Source organism: Salvelinus fontinalis, chromosome 23 (assembly GCF_029448725.1).
Source record: "Salvelinus fontinalis isolate EN_2023a chromosome 23, ASM2944872v1, whole genome shotgun sequence".
NCBI lineage: Eukaryota > Metazoa > Chordata > Actinopteri > Salmoniformes > Salmonidae > Salvelinus > Salvelinus fontinalis.
Window position 1 is genome coordinate 17,583,124 of NC_074687.1, and position 17,934 is coordinate 17,601,057.

Here is a 17,934-nt window from a genome sequence, read left to right on the forward strand (position 1 = left end):
CAACTCTTCCCTCCCTCCCGCTCTGTTTTCCTGGCGGTAGTGTGGCAGCGGTGGTGGGCTATGATCCAATCACCATCTGGCTGCAGCAATCACTCTGTTCTGATTGGTTTTATAATCCAGACAGGATCTCTGATGGACAATCACCCAGCCAGGCAGCAAGCTGCCACAGCAAGCCCTGTCACACATACACACGCACGTGCGCACACATGTACACACACACCTATCTCTCCATCTCTCTCTCTCACTGTCTCTCTAATAACAGGGGAGGTTCCTGTTGAGTCTGTGTGTGTCTCTCAACCTGTCTGATTGACCACCCCGGCCAGAGAACAGAGTGATGAAAGAAGAAGAGAGAAGAGGGTTGATTCAGGTTCAGGCGTGTAGAGGTCTGATGATGAACTAGCTGGGTTATCACAGCACAGCAGATCCCAATAGATCACTTCAGAGATGAACTGTATGGATGGAGGTCATCAGAGTACAGAGCTGGAGTCATAGTAACACTATAAGGCTATATGGACTGGAACTATATAGACATGGTCATAGCCAGTTGGTCCACAGCAGTGGTATTCAAACTCAATAAAATTGCATTTTTCTAAATATCTTTCACAAAGACATTTGTATATTGTCCCATACAATAATCTGTACTCATAATTTTTTGTTGGGGTCACGACCCCGACATAGAATATAACTGTTACACATGTTTTCAGTGTGATTATAAAACTACAATAGAAACTGATGTAAGACACTAGTTTGGATCAGTAGTTAAGTGTAGCATATACTGCACAAGCTGGAACAGCTCCCCACAAGCTTACAGTGGACAGAATACCAGAGAGAGAAACTAGGAACATATGGTTGATGATATTTCACACATAATCACACATCCAGCAGCCCAAACTCATTCTTCAGTAAGCTGTGATTTAGCTTAGTGACACAGCAATTTTCTCAACATAATATCCCAGCTCAGTCTCACTAGGCCAGATCACATGCAAACTAAAGGCACACATTATTATTAGGTTTTATTTCACACACCCCACAAGTGACCATGTCCTGAGACTGAGTTGAGAGAGGAATGGTAAATGTTATATAAAACACCTGTCTCCGGATTTCATCTTCAAACTAAGGGCAACCATTGCATCCATGACAGAGAGGGAGAAGCGTCCATCCAGGTATACGGGTAAAATAGTCTAGCTAGCTACATTTTCAGATTTTACACGTTTCTAATTTTGTCAGAAAGTCATTTCATTTGAAGTTAAAGTGTACTGTTAGCTAGCTAATGTTAGCTGGATGGCTAGATAGCTAACTTTATGTGTATGATCTATTTAGTAATATTATTCGTATCTCAGAGACATTTGCATTGCTCATTATAGCCTAATGTTAGCTAGCTAACATTGAACCTGGTTGATTAGCTACCTGCAGATTCATATAGGGTAGTGACGTTATGAGTTGGGATTATGGTTCATTGTTTAACTTGCTAGCTACGTGTCTAAACAAAAGACTCCACTATGCAAGTAACTATTTCAATAGAATTTTTATGATGTCAGTGCGATAACTGTCGATAGACGTAGCTGGTAAATTTGCCAGAGTGCAGAATAACTGACAAATTTACGAACGCTCAACACCCTGTCACGCCCTGACCATAGAGAGCCCTGTTTCTCTATGGTGTAGTAGGTCAGGGCGTGACTAGGGGGTATTCCAGTTTATAAAGTCTATGTTGTGTTCTAGTTTATATTTTTCTATGTTGGTGTTGTGTATGATTCCCAATTAGAGGCAGCTGGTAATCGTTGTCTCTAATTGTGGATCATATTTAAGTAGATATTTCTCCCACCTGTGTTTGTGGGATATTGTTTTGTGTTTGTGCATGTGCACCACGTAGTCATGTTTCGTTGTTTGTTTGTTGATATATTTTGTTTTGCTTAAGTTTCACTTTGGAATAAAGATGTGGAACTCTACATCCGCTGCGCCTTGGTCCCGTTCTTACGACAACCGTGACACACCATTGAATATGGCCGGTGTCTGTAAACGTTGGCAAAAAATAATCATTAAATTGTTGCCAGCAGCACAGTTTCAGTCACCAACGCTCTGGATGACATAAAAACAGCCTAACCAGCTCTGCTAGGGAGAGTAAAATGATCAGAGTGAGCTGTTCACTCATTTGTGTTAGGAAGTAGCTAGCAAGCTAGCCAACGTAAGCCGGCTAGCTTGGGTGCTTGACTGTTGTTGTGAGGTCAGAACGCTTGGATCAACCCTACTCCTCGGCCAGTGCATCCAGTGTGCGCTCCGAATGCTCTGAGAGCGAAAAACACTCTGAAATTCCAAATGGACAATCTGACAACACTCTGAGTTTACGAACGCCCAGAGTGCACAAATTTACCAACACACCCATAGTATAAACCAGCCTTTAGTCTTGAAATCTTTGGTTGTTTAGTACATGTCCTCGCATGTGAATCCTTAAAGAGATGGGTGGGGCTAAAGCTTAAGAGGGTGTGAACAATGCTGAATGGGTGTAGACAAAGAAGAGCTCTCCAGTAGCTGTCAAAAAATTCAAGGGACATTTTCTCAAAATAAAGTTTATCAACTTTCAAAGCAGAATTACTTTCCCATTGTTACTCAACTGTAGTGAATGATATACAATTTTCTAGCTCTGAGTCTACTTTCATCCAATGTAAAAAACACAATTTTATAATGTTGCTACATAATACCGAATCGACCCGGTCGGTCACAAATACAAAACAGATCATTTGGTTCTGTGGGAGGTTGAATTAACCATCTTTGAGTAGTGTTTACTGGCCTAGGTCAATTCCTGGTTTAGAGTTAAGAAGTGAGAAAGAACAAAGCAACTGAGAGTTTGGATTTGTTAGAGGTAGAGACAGAGTGGGAGGGGGGGAAGGAGAGAGGGAGCGTTTATGTGATGAGAGGAAATGTATTTTAGAGCTTCCCTCTGGCACCTTCCTGCTCAGTTTAGCCAGCAATACCTCTGACAGAAGTGTGTGTGTGTGAGAGCAGAGACAGGTGTGTCTCAAAAGGTCGCTCTTCTCTTTTTGCAGCAGCTCAGAGGAAACACAGAGTAATGATCTCTCTATTCATCTTAATTACCACTGTAATGACTGACCACGAGAATCCAAATAGGTCAGATCAGGTTTGCAATGAATAATCAGTTCCCCTCTTCTCACCTGCAGAGGGGGGAAGGAGGTGACTGGTGAGGATTAACAACTCATGTCCTGTTGTAAATCAAGAAGAGAAGATTCAGGTCTTCCTCTCCAATATTTACCAAAGGAATGTCCTTTGTTTCAAGATACTTTAACACGTTCAAAAGTGAAAACTGGAACAATATTTCTAACATAGAACGTGGGGAATGGTCAGAGGCGATCTATAGAACACTAATGTCATTTTATTTGTTATTTTGTGATGTCATTAAAAAAATTATAAAGGAAATACTGTAACTTGGAAAGTATACCCAATACATGTATGAAGTGTCCATCCTATGCGTTGTGCATGAAATATGAAAAATTATTAAAGTGTTTTTGTTAAGAGAGGGATGTGATTTGAGGAGCTATAAGAGATAATTGCTTTACATAAACTTTGAAAGTAACAAGTCACACCCCCAAGTGAGGTCAGAGAGCGTGTCAGCCTGACGGAACTGCCCCTTTCGAACTACCTGCATAAATGGTGGGTAAAGAAATTGACATATCAGACCAGAAAAGCGTCAAGCTGCAGCTGGACGTTTAAAGTGGTCTGAACTTTGAATCTCAACAGGAGGTAGAGACGATAAACACACCTCCCGGACAATCACTGGTACAGCTGATTAGCTGTCCTAAGTAAAGTATCTTCAAAAGAGAATTTATGTAGGACAATCCTACTACTCTGCTCAAACCATTGTATTACGCTACTCTCATCACCCCACTGGGGACCATCGACCCGGCTGGCTAGTCTATCTTCAAAGAAGCTTCTTCAGGAGCGAATGTAAGGAAAATCAACTCCGTAGTTCGGTTCAGGACTACATGACAAGTCACAGGATACCGGACAACTACAGAGAAGAAAAAAAGTATGAGACTTGTTGGAACCATTTTGGATAATCAGAGCCTTGCAAGCGTGCCGCGAAAAGGCCCAACTCCCTTTCCAAGGCGGCCCTATCCACCGAGAGAGATCTGGTGAACCAAGACATTTCACGTAAATACATTCACGATTTCTTACTCAAAGAGGTCGGCGGTTCGCGTGGAAGGTATATGATTACTGTAAGTGAGAGTAGTTTCTGTCTTTGTCCCTCTCTACCGCACTTAACATATTAAGTGTGTATGTATATTCTGTGTTACCATTTAATTAGCTAGTAAAAAAATCATTAAATCAATTTGTGTGGTACTGAATCATAAGTAAGGTTCAGGTTTTTGCGGATGCAAGGAGGTTACGACAGTTCAGAATGATGATATGATACGAGGTTATGATTAATAAGTTGACTGTTTATAGATGTGATAGGTAAAGACCTAGTTTAATTCGGGAGATGGTAACTCTTTAAAGAACCGCTCTCATGGCACCCAGATCCTGTCTCATCATTACGCACACCTGCCACCATCGTTACGTGCACCTGCACCTCATGATACTGACCTGGACTCCATCACCTTCCTTATTACCTCCCCTATATGTGTCACTCCCCGTGGTTCTTTCCTCAGGCCTTATTGACTCTGTTTCATGTTTGTACGCTTTCGTGTTTCTTGTTTTGTACTATGTTCTATTTATTATTACATTTGGAATCTCTGTACTTCCCAACTTCCAGTGTTCACGCTACACTCTCTCTCTCTTTAGTTCTCAGAGCTCTGAATGTTGCCAAAACAACATGCACACGCTTAATTTCCCCACACTGTAGATCTAGTGAGTATTGGTCTCTCCATCTCTCCATAGCGTGGAGCCAACATAACAGCAGGGGAAATCAACAGTACCATAATGTAATTTCTAAAGATTTGCCTTTTTGGGGGGGGGAATGTTGGTAAATTGAGAGTCAAAGTAATATCATCGACTCACACTGCCAGATTCTCCCTAACACACAAGTTAGTTGACACACTGTGTTGATGTTCAGCCAAGACCGTTTTGAGGCCTAAGCTTCCTCTCTGTCTTTAGGTGGAGGAGCCTGCAGTGAGCAAGAGAATGGAGGGGTGGAATGGAAGGAAAGAAAGGGAGGGAGAGGAGAAGAGGTGAAAAGGGAGGATGGATACAGAGGGAGTGGAGAAAATGTGGAGATGTGACAGAAGGGGAGAGACAGAGGAAGGTGAAGAAACGGAGGGATTTTCTCTCTGCTGACAATGGTCTGGCTCTCAGTAAATCCCAGGATGTGGCTGTCTACAGAAGCCCAAATCCCCTGGCTCACACACACACGCAGGCGCATGCACGCACACACACCAGCGCTAGCCCGTCTGCTCCTGCAGGTACTGTAAGGCTTTGGTTGACTGCCTCAGTGGGCTAAATCTAAGCCACAGAAAGACTCTATCAAGGCAGAGAGCTGTGAGAGCACAAACCCTGATCTAACCACATTCATCTGACATCACTGTAATAGGTTGGAGGGTGACTTTTTGCTCTGTCACACACACACACACACACACACACACACACACACACACACACACACACACACACACACACACACACACACACACACACACACACACACACACACACACACACACACACACACACACACACACACACACACACACACACACACACACACACACACACACACTGTCCCAGAGGTCAGCAGGGTAGTTCTGAATGAGGAAGCATGTCCCCTTTACCTCTTGTCAATGACTCCATGGCCTGTTGCCTGCTACGCTCCACTGCAATATAGTCACACACACCTCACCTCACACACCTATCTATCTTCTGCTCCATCTTTCCCACTGCTGCACCCCATACACACATTTCTCTATCCTTATTTCCCTCTATCTCCATCCCTTTTCCCCACCACTGCATCCCAATCACAGCTCTATGTCCCTCTCCTCCTCTCCTTCTCCCTCTATCCTCTCTCTCTCCTCTCTCTATCCTCTCTCTCCTTCTTTCTCTATCATATCTCCTTCTCTCTCTCTTCTCTCTCCTCCTCTCTCTCTATCCTAACTCATTCTCTCTCTCTATCCTCTATCCTCTCACCTTCTCTCTCTATCCTCTCTCCTTCTCTCTTTCTATCCTCTCTCCTCTCTATCTTCTCTCTCTATCCTTTCCCCTTCTCTCTCTCTATCCTCTCTCCTTCTCCCTCTCTATCCTCTCTCTCTATCCTCGCTCATTCTCTCTCTATCCTCTCTCCTCCATCTCTATCCTCTCTCCTCTATCACCATCCTCTCTCTATCCTCTCTCCTCTCTCTCTATCCCCTCTCCTTCTCTCCCTCTATCATTGGTGTTGCTCTGTGCTTTCCTCTGTCTATTTTCCTACTAGGTTCAGTGTTCTAATTCGACACCTCTCTCCGTTTTTGAAGTTAGTGTTTTATTAAGAGTAGAGACTAGAAAATAGGCAAGGAAAGCAGCACAGCCCTCAGATCAGGTCTATGACTTCAGATGACAGCAGGTGTGTAACAGATCTCTCTCTAGTCAGATTACTCACCGTGTAAGCAGAATCATCGTGTTGAAACTATAGAGTGTAACTCTACAGGGAGAATACATTTCATATTCTCATGTCTCTCTCTCACCAACCGCACCTCCAGAGCAGGATAAATGAAGTGAGACCACAAGTTTGAGGGCAAAGTGAACGTCTGTGTGTGTGAATGTTTGAGTGTGTGTGTTTGTGTGTCTATGTGTGTGTGTCCTACATTCTCAGCAGCAGTCATCCGTCAGGCTGGGGAATGAGATTTAGCTCTCCATGGGTGCTGGGACCTTCGACAGACAGACACACACACACACACACACACAACACACAACACACAACACACAACACACACAACACACACACACAGCCTGTCCGCCTATACCCAGGCAGAGAGACAGATGGTAAAAAGGTCAGGGCCGTAATGCAGGCGTGAGAGCGAGCGGTGGACAGCCTGATAGATGGGCTTTCTCCGTGAGCGGTTGGGCAAGAGACACACACACTCACAGGGTGATAGATGTGTTTTGTGCGTGAGTGGCTGTGTGCTTCATTCAGACAGCAGACAGCCAATAGGGCAGTAATGACACTCCTCTGTGCTGGGTCTGAATCCAGTTCCAGGTGGGGCAGAGTGGCATCCCAGGCCAGCAGCACCAACAACTGACCGGCACTGTTATCAGGGTAGGATACAGGTCAAGCAAATGCAACATTTAGGAACCTTATTTATTTATTTAAGGTGTCACAATCAGGAGCACTGATGCTTGGGTCTCCACATGACACCTTTTCACTGTCCTCTACATCAGAGTTTCCCAAACTCTGTCCTGCCCCTCCCCCCCAGTTGCACATGCACATTTAGGTTTTTTCCCTAACACTACACAGCTGATTCAAATAACCACCTCATCATCAAGCTTTGATTATTTGAATCAGCTGTGTAGTGTTAGGGAAAAAACCTAAATGTGCAACCGGGAGGAGGGGGGGGGGCAGGACAGAGTTTGGGAAACCCTATTGTACCTGGCCTGCTGAGGTTGCTGAAGAGCTTGACCTAACGGTTTCTATGATGATGGTCTCCATGTTTGTGTGTCACACAAACAACCAAACACAACAGCCACAACTAATATGTTAGTACTCCATAATATAGCCCTTTTCACAAACATTACACCCACAAGCATTATTTTTGCCCGAGTTGTTTTTATTCTGAGTTTTGTTCATTTGTGAATTCCCCCACCCAATCATTAGGAGTGGAACGGCCCTGCAGCCTTGTGGTATTACAGAAACTCTATTCTCAGGAGAGTGGACAGAAATAGATTGTATAGAATGTACGATTCCACATTATATATGGTAGCACCATTAAAGTAAGCAAGAACTCATTGGATTTTCCATCACATCTTTTTCTATGGATGATCTCTCTGTGCCTTTGTTCATGTTTATTTCCGACTCCACTAAAAGGAATCAGGAATCAATTGAATTTATTGACTTGGAAAATATATTGAACTGAAACCCTTAAGATCATTTTTTTTTAAAGAAGAGTCAGCATTTAGCAACTACCTATTTGATAATTTGGTTCCATAAACAACAATAGCATTAGGGTATGAATTCTGATCAGTAATTTCACTTGAAAGGCTGAGTGCAACAATTCAGCTTTATCTGACTGAGTATTAAGTGTAGGACTTGGTTGTGTAAGGAAATACAATCCCTTCTCTCAAAACAATCTCTACTGGGTCATCCAAAGATATTGGGGGTCAAAGTTCTTGTCAGACTATATGAAGTTAAAATATCTGTTTCGTTCAAAAAATGTATTTAATGTACGCATTTGGGGTAAACATGAATGTGTATTTTTGATTTATTAACTCCCTATATAGAGTTGTATGATTTGTTTTTGTGGTGGGCGATCGGATTAGTGTACATTTTACAACAAGAAGCATCTCTACGTGACAAACTACTGACCACAAGAGATCTTCAGACAAACATTAACCTGATGATGTTTCTTATCATATGACATTGCAATATGAAAGTTCAGAGTCTACTGAGTCATCAGTGCGTCACCCATACGTATTTTCATTGCCACTTGTTTCCCAACACATCATCTCATGACTAATGTAATTCATTCATTTCTATTGACATCTGAATCAAGTCTAGATTTAGTCCATATTTAATCAATCTCTAATTTCACCCCTAATCTGGAAGACAGTGTTCAGATAGCGGTCAGACCCGAATGACATACTTGAAATACAAAGAAGTGAATAATAATCAACTTTTACCTATCAACCAATTCTTCAGCCATTCCATCCCCTATAGATGAAGTAAGACCGTAGAATTAGAGAGTTCCCAGACACAGATTTAGCCCTGGAGTAAAACACATTTTCAAAGCATTCTATATTTAAAGCCCTTTTAGTGCAGGACTAGGCTTAATATGTGTCTGGGAAACTGTCCCAAAATGTAAAATGCTATTATGATGACGCTAAAATGGATGGTGTCAGCAGGTCATCTGGGTCCCCATAACGTGTCCCCAGAGTACTGAGGATGTGATGTGGCAGTCGATGTGACAAGAGGCCAACAGCAGGACACTCAGTCCTGGACTTTGTTCTTCACTACAATTGCCAGTCCCCTATATATACACACAGCCCTGATACCTGCAGTACACAGTACTACCAGAAACAAGGACACAAGCTCTCTCAAGCAGGTAAGACACTAGCTGCCTCTAGGCATTTTGTAATCACATAGGCTACAATAATATCTGGGATGAGAAACTGACTTTAATATTTCATTCACCAATTGTATTTTTTTCTCTAATTAACAGCCTACAGCCCAGTCATGAATGTCTTAGTGCTGCTTGCTCTTGCTGTTTTCACTGGTGAGTGGAGAATACGTTTTCATGTTTTCATTCATCAACACTTGGCTATAGTGTTTGTATTTGTGACAGGAAGGAAATTGACAATACTAAATGTAACAGTAGTGTAATATCAATGAAAGGAGTAAATGTATCATCTCAAATACCCTCCAGTCTAGACTGAAAATGAAATAATCCACGGCCTCTCCTACAGGGTGCAATGCCAATGGCCTGTGGCAGGACCAGTCTCAGCAACAGCTGGACATGGTGAAAGATGCATTCTGGGACTATGTCGCCAAGGCAACACTCACCGCTGAGGACACCCTACAGAAGATCCGACAGTCAGAGGTGGCACACGAAGTTAAGTAAGTCTCAGTATGTAGAAAATAACACAATATAATGGTGTTTCATAACAACTGTTGAGTAACTAACTACCTGTTTGTTAACCTCAATAACTCTGCCTCTGTATTGACCTTTCTCTCTCTTTCTCCATAGCACCATGGTCTCTGAGAGTGCTGATGCTGTGAACCAGTATACCGTGGCCATGCGTGGGCAGGTGACTCCTCTGACTCAGGACCTGCTGGCAAAGTTTTCCCAGGAGGCCGAGCAGCTTAAGGCTCGTCTGGAGAAGGACCTGAGCACCATGACAGCCAAGCTGCAGCCCTATTCTGACGAGTGGAACGCAGACATCCAGAGGCAGGTGGAGGAGCTGAAAAGGGACATGACCACCTACGCTGAGGCCCTGGACTCTGACGCCCTGAAGACCACTCTACTCCAGAAGAGTGAGGAGCTGAAGGGAAGCCTGGAGAAGAGTGTGCAGCAGCTGCAGGCCCAGCTGGGCCCCTACACTGAGGATCTGAAGCAGAAAATAGAGCAGAACCTGGAAGAGTTCCAAAAGAGCATGATTCCCCTGACCCAGAGCTTCCAGACACAGCTGACCCAGAGAACCCAGGAGCTCCAGCAGAACCTGGCCCCCTATGGAGAGGAGCTGAAGAAGCTGGACCCATTGGCCCAGGACCTGAAGGCCCAACTAGCTGCTCTCTGGGACTCCTTCACCAAGAAGATCCAGTAATCAGACTGATTTTACTTGGTCTACTAGAACTGTGTAGTGATTAGTCATTTTCCATCAAAGTGCAAAAGGGGCAATATGTACATTTAGGTACCACTATTATGTTGTTTCACTGTATCAGTTACGGGACTCTCCATCTCCTGATAAAGTTGTCTGTGATCTGACGTCTACATGCAGAGCTGTGTGTGTGTGTGTGTGTTTGTCTCCATACCGGCAGGCCTCTGGAAGATCTACTGCCTCTCTAATGTGTTAATAGTGTGAACATCAATAATGCAAAGGCCTAACACTCCACTCTGGAAACAGACTCACTCACTCCCTCACACACTCTGCCAGGGGAGGTAGAAGAAATTGAGAATTTGGAGGTGGAGAATGTGTAAAATACAAAGGCTGTTTAGACACAGGGCTGAATTAAACCGAACATGCCTCAGTAAAGTTTGAAGAGTTTAATTACAAAATGCAATATATTCATTTTCAGAAATATTGGTAAATTGACATGAAATAAAAACACATTATGAACGAGATAGAGCTATTATTTTTCTGTCTTACCATGACATGGGCTAGTGAAAAGACAGACATGACTTAGTTTAGAATATATTGCAAGGTCATTTTATTTTTGTTTTGTGGCAAACCGCTATATATCCACCCCAAACAACAGAACTCCAATAGGAAAAGCATCCCGATTAAGTTTTAAACAGTTACATGTAATAAAGTATCAATACATAAATAAATATGAACACAATACATTTGTCTCATATTGTGCAAATATCACATAGCACATAGTTTTACAACTTTTTTTGCAAAAGTATTCATCCCCCTTAGCGTTTTTCCTATTTTGTTGCATTACAACCTGTAATTGAAATGTATTTTTATGGACATACACAAAATATTTGTAAGTGAAATAAAAAAAAATACTTGTTTAAAAAATGTATAAAAAATAAATAAATGGAAAAGTGGTGCGTGCATATGTACTCACCCCCTTTGCTATGGAAGCCCCTAAATAAGATCTGATGCAACCAATTACCTTCAGAAGTCACATAATTAGTTAGATTGCACACAGGTGGACTTTATTTAAGTGTCACATGATCTCAGTGTATATATACACCTGTTCCGAAAGGCCTCAGAGTGTGCAACACCACTAAGCAAGATGCACCACCAAGGAAGCGGCACCATGAAGACCAAGGAGCACTCCAAATGTCACGCCGTGACCATAGAGAGCTTTTGTTTTCTCTATATTGGTTAGGTCGGGGTGTGACTAGGGTGGGTAATCTAGGTTGTTTTATTTCTAGTTTTTTTGTGTTATTTCTAGTTTGTTTCACAAGAAAAAATATTTTGTGTCTTCAACGTGCAACCTGCATGTTGTGTAAATCAAATGATACAACCCCCCCCCAAAAAAATTATTTTAATTCCAGGTTTTTAAGGCAACAAAATAGGAAAATAGCCAACAGGGGTGAATACTTTCACAAGCCACTGTATCAAGGGAAGCTTTTTGATTATATACACTCAAGTTTCGAGTTTTAATATCACATGCACAAGTACAGTGCAAGCTCCAACCCAACAATGCAGTAAACCCTTGGAGGTCACGGGCCCCTAGAGATGTGTAGAATTGCTGGAAATTAGCTTTAACGGTCCAACTTATGCTTTGGCCACAAATATGGGCATAGGATGAGTCAAAAACATTATTTGGGTATGAGTTAACAGAATATACACTTTTTTCTCTCAGCCTCATGGCAAAATGTGTAGAGTAGCAGGAAATTTGCTTTAAAATTGCACATTTTTTTCTCTGACCCATGGCAAAATGTGTACAATTGCAGGAAATCAGCTTAAAACTGCACGATTTTCTCTAACTTGTGACAAAATGTGTAGAATAGCATTATAAAACTGCACATTTTTCTCTCTGACCCATGGCAAAATGTGTTGAAATGCAGGAATTAGCTGTTTTCCCCCAAACATATGTTTTTCCTCCAAAAAGAAGGGAAAAAGCCTACTTGCCCAGCCTCCTTGCCCATTCAACGTCTGAATGGCACACATACACAATTACATTTTCTCAGGGCTTTAAAACCCTTCTTTAACCTGTCTCCTCCCCTTCATCTACACTGATTGAAATGGATTTAACAGGTGACATCAATAAGGAATCATAGATTTCACTTGGATTCAAGTGGTTAGTCTATGTCATGGAAAGAAGAGGTGTTCCTAATATTTTGTAAACTCAGTGTATATATGAGTGGGTTCGTGAGGATATTTTGTTTAGCAAAAAACACATTCTAAAGCACATCTAAAGTAAATGTTATAAAAATATGAGAACAGCCATAATTCATACAGAAAGGGACCCATGAGCATTCGTTTCCAATGAAAAATAGAAATGTGAAAAATGGGCATTTATTGCCTTTTGGAATCAAACCCTTCGTTTATTTTTATGAACTACTACCTTCCTCCTCTCTCTCCTCTCTTTCATCATCCCCCTCTCTTTTCTTCTATCCTCCCCCTCTTTACTTAATTTCATTTGCTGTCCTTCTACACTACCATCTTTCATCCTCCTCTCTACTCTCTTCCACTTCTCTTTACAGTACATCCTCCAGCCTCCTCCCTTCTCTTTAAAGTACATCCTCCAGCCTCCTCCCTTCTCTTTACAGTACATCCTCCAGCCTCTTCCCTTCTCTTTACAGTATATCCTCCAGCCTCCTCCCTTCTCTTTACAGTACATCCTCCAATCTCCTCCCTTGTCTTTACAGGATATCCTCCATCCTTCAGCCTCGTCCCTTCTCTTTACAGGATATCCTCCATCCTCCAGCCTCCTCCCTTCTCTTTACAGGATATCCTCTATCCTCCAGCCTCCTCCCTTCTTTTTACAGTACATCCTCCAGCCTCCTCCCTTCTCTTTACAGTACATCCTCCAGCCTCCTCCCTTCTCTTTACAGTACATCCTCCAGCCTCCTCCCTTTTCTTTACAGTACATCCTCCAGCCTCCTCCCTTCTCTTTACAGTACATCCTCCAGCCTCCTCCCTTCTCTTTACAGTACATCCTCCAGCCTCCTCCCTTCTCTTTACAGTACATCCTCCAGCCTCCTCCCTTCTCTTTACAGTCATCCTCCAGCCTCCTCCCTTCTCTTTACAGTACATCCTCCAGCCTCCTCCCTTCTCTTTACAGTACATCCTCCAGCCTCCTCCCTTCTCTTTACAGTACATCCTCCAGCCTCCTACCTTCTCTTTACAGTCATCCTCCAGCCTCCTCCCTTCTCTTTACAGTACATCCTCCAGCCTACTCCCTTCTCTTTACAGTACATCCTCCAGCCTCCTCCCTTCTCTTTACAGTACATCCTCCAGCCTCCTCCCTTCTCTTTACAGTACATCCTCCAGCCTCCTCCCTTCTCTTTGCAGTATATCCTCCAGCCTCCTCCCTTCTCTTTACAGTACATCCTCCAATCTCCTCCCTTGTCTTTACAGGATATCCTCCATCCTTCAGCCTCGTCCCTTCTCTTTACAGGATATCCTCCATCCTCCAGCCTCCTCCCTTCTCTTTACAGGATATCCTCTATCCTCCAGCCTCCTCCCTTCTTTTTACAGTACATCCTCCAGCCTCCTCCCTTCTCTTTACAGTACATCCTCCAGCCTCCTCCCTTCTCTTTACAGTACATCCTCCAGCCTCCTCCCTTTTCTTTACAGTACATCCTCCAGCCTCCTCCCTTCTCTTTACAGTACATCCTCCAGCCTCCTCCCTTCTCTTTACAGTACATCCTCCAGCCTCCTCCCTTCTCTTTACAGTACATCCTCCAGCCTCCTCCCTTCTCTTTACAGTCATCCTCCAGCCTCCTCCCTTCTCTTTACAGTACATCCTCCAGCCTCCTCCCTTCTCTTTACAGTACATCCTCCAGCCTCCTCCCTTCTCTTTACAGTACATCCTCCAGCCTCCTACCTTCTCTTTACAGTCATCCTCCAGCCTCCTCCCTTCTCTTTACAGTACATCCTCCAGCCTACTCCCTTCTCTTTACAGTACATCCTCCAGCCTCCTCCCTTCTCTTTACAGTACATCCTCCAGCCTCCTCCCTTCTCTTTACAGTACATCCTCCAGCCTCCTCCCTTCTCTTTGCAGTATATCCTCCAGCCTCCTCCCTTCTCTTTACAGTACATCCTCCAATCTCCTCCCTTCTCTTTACAGGATATCCTCCAGCCTCCTCCCTTCTCTTTACAGTACATCCTCCAGCCTCCTCCCTTCTCTTTACAGTACATCCTCCAGTCTCCTCCCTTCTCTTTACAGTATATCCTCCAGCCTCCTCCCTTCTCTTTACAGTATATCCTCCAGCCTCCTCCCTTCTCTTTACAGTACATCCTCCAGCCTCCTCCCTTCTCTTTACAGTACATCCTCCAGCCTCCTCCCTTCTCTTTACAGTACATCCTCCAGCCTCCTCCCTTAGCTTTACAGTACATCCTCCAGCCTCCTCCCTTCTCTTTACAGTACATCCTCCAGCCTCCTCCCTTCTCTTTACAGTACATCCTCCAGCCTCCTCCCTTCTCTTTACAGTACATCCTCCAGCCTCCTCCCTTCTCTTTACAGTACATCCTCCATCCTCCTCCCTTCTCTTTACAGTACATCCTCCAGCCTCCTCCCTTCTCTTTACAGTACATCCTCCAGCCTCCTCCCTTCTCTTTACAGGATATAATCCATCCTCCAGCCTCCTCCCTTCTCTTTACAGTACATCCTCCAGCCTCTTCCCTTCTCTTTACAGTACATCCTCCAGCCTCCTCCCTTTTCTTTACAGTACATCATCCAGCCTCCTCCCTTCTCTTTACAGTACATCCTCCAGCCTCCTCCCTTCTCTTTACAGTACATCCTCCAGCCTTCTACCTTCTCTTTAGAGTCATCCTCCAGCCTCCTCCCTTCTCTTTACAGTACATCCTCCAGCCTCCTCCCTTCTCTTTACAGTACATCCACCAGCCTCCTCCCTTTTCTTTACAGTACATCATCCAGACTCCTCCCTTTTCTTTACAGTACATCCTCCAGCCTCCTCCCTTCTCTTTACAGTACATCCTCCAGCCTCCTCCCTTTTCTTTACAGTACATCCTCCAGCCTCCTCCCTTTTCTTTACAGTACATCATCCAGCCTCCTCCCTTCTCTTTACAGTACATCCTCCAGCCTCCTCCCTTCTCTTTACAGTACATCCTCCAGCCTCCTCCCTTCTCTTTACAGTCATCCTCCAGCCTCATCCCTTCTCTTTACAGTACATCCTCCAGCCAACTCCCTTCTCTTTACAGTACATCCTCCAGCCTCCTCCCTTCTCTTTACAGTACATCCTCCAGCCTCCTCCCTTCTCTTTACAGTACATCCTCCAGCCTCCTCCCTTCTCTTTGCAGTTTATCCTCCAGCCTCCTCCCTTCTCTTTGCAGTACATCCTCCAGCCTCCTCCCTTCTCTTTACAGTATATCCTCCAGCCTCCTCCCTTCTCTTTACAGTACATCCTCCAGCCTCCTCCCTTCTCTTTACAGTACATTATCCAGCCTCCTCCCTTCTCTTTACAGTACATCCTCCAGCCTCCTCCCTTCTATTTACAGTACATCCTCCAGCCTCCTCCCTTCTCTTTACAGTACATCCTCCAGCCTCCTCCCTTCTCTTTACAGGATATCCCCCAGCCTTCTCCCTTCTCTTTACAGGATATCCTCCAGCCTCCTCCCTTCTCTTTACAGGATATCCTCCATCCTCCTCCCTTCTCTTTACAGTACATCCTCCATCCTCCTCCCTTCTCTTTACAGTACATCCTCCAGCCTCCTCCCTTCTCTTTACAGTACATCCTCCAGCCTCCTCCCTTCTCTTTACAGTACATCCTCCAGCCTCCTCCCTTCTCTTTACAGTACATCCTCCAGCCTCCTCCCTTCTATTTACAGTACATCCTCCAGTCTCCTCCCTTCTCTTTACAGGACAGCCTCCAGTCTCCTCCCTTCTCTTTACAGTACAGCCTCCAGTCTCCTCCCTTCTCTTTACAGTATATTATCCAGCCTCCTCCCTTCTCTCTACAGTACGTCCTCCAGCCTCCTCCCTTCTCTTTACAGTACGTCCTCCAGCCTCCTCCCTTCTCTTTACAGTACGTCCTCCAGCCTCCTCCCTTCTCTTTACAGTACATCCTCCAGCCTCCTCCCTTCTCTTTACAGTACATCCTCCAGCCTCATCCCTTCTCTTTAAAGTACATCCTCCAGCCTCCTCCCTTCTCTTTACAGTACATCCTCCAACCTCCTCCCTTCTTTTTACAGGATATCCTCCATCCTCCAGCCCCCTCCCTTCTCTTTACAGTACATCCTCCAGCCTCCCCCCTTCTCTTTACAGTACATCCTCCATCCTCCAGCCTCCTCCCTTCTCTTTACAGTACATCCTCCAGCCTCCTCCCTTCTCTTTACAGTACATCCTCCAGTCTCCTCCCTTCTCTTTACAGTACATCCTCCAGCCTCCTCCCTTCTCTTTACAGTACATCCTCCAGCCTCCTCCCTTCTCTTTACAGTACATCCTCCAGCCTCCTCCCTTCTCTTTACAGTACATCCTCCAGCCTCCTCCCTTCTCTTTACAGTACATCCTCCAATCTCCTCCCTTCTCTTTACAGGATATAATCCATCCGCCAGCCTCCTCCCTTCTCTTTACAGTACATCCGCCAGCCTCCTCCCTTCTCTTTACAGTACATCCTCCAGCCTCCTCCCTTCTCTTTACAGTACATCCTCCAGCCTCCTCCCTTCTCTTTACAGGATATCCTCCATCCTCCAGCCTCCTCCCTTCTCTTTACAGTACATCCTCCAGCCTCCTCCCTTCACCTGGTTAGTCTATGTCATGGAAAGAAGAGGTGTTCCTAATATTTTGTAAACTCAGTGTATATATGAGTGGGTTCGTGAGGATATTTTGTTTAGCAAAAAATACATTCTAAAGCACATCTAAAGTAAATGTTATAAAAAAATGAGAACAGCCATAATTCATACAGAAAGGGACCCATGAGCATTCGTTTCCAATGAAAAATAGGAACGTGAAAAATTGGTATTTATTGCCTTTTGGAATCAAACCCTTAATTTATTTTTATGAACTACTACCTTCCTCCTCTCTCTCCTCTCTTTCCTCATCCCCCTCTCTTTTCTTCTATCCTCCCCCTCTTTACTTAATTTCATTTGCTGTCCTTCTACACTACCATCTTTCATCCTCCTCTCTACTCTCTTCCACTTCTCTTTACAGTACATCCTCCAGCCTCCTCCCTTCTCTTTACAGTACATCCAACAGCCTCCTCCCTTTTCTTTACAGTACATCATCCAGACTCCTCCCTTTTCTTTACAGTACATCCTCCAGCCTCCTCCCTTCTCTTTACAGTACATCCTCCAGCCTCCTCCCTTTTCTTTACAGTACATCCTCCAGCCTCCTCCCTTTTCTTTACAGTACATCCTCCAGCCTCCTCCCTTCTCTTTGCAGTTTATCCTCCAGCCTCCTCCCTTCTCTTTACAGTACATCCTCCAGCCTCCTCCCTTCTC

General features: G+C 44.2%; 2 protein-coding genes across 2 annotated transcripts in view; one reads left to right on the forward strand and one right to left on the reverse strand.

Annotated features, from left to right (window-relative positions):
• LOC129820950 (ephrin type-A receptor 6-like) overlaps positions 1 to 17,934 on the reverse strand; it is a 345,999-nt gene that overhangs the window by 64,178 nt on the left and 263,887 nt on the right. The gene's annotated exons all lie outside the window — the stretch shown is intronic.
• LOC129820951 (apolipoprotein A-IV-like) lies at positions 9,182 to 10,452 on the forward strand. Its single transcript, XM_055878104.1, has 4 exons — positions 9,182 to 9,233; positions 9,351 to 9,404; positions 9,595 to 9,745; positions 9,876 to 10,452. Exons 2-4 carry the CDS (start codon positions 9,365 to 9,367, stop codon positions 10,450 to 10,452), a joined length of 768 nt encoding a protein of 255 aa, XP_055734079.1. The 5' UTR covers positions 9,182 to 9,233; positions 9,351 to 9,364.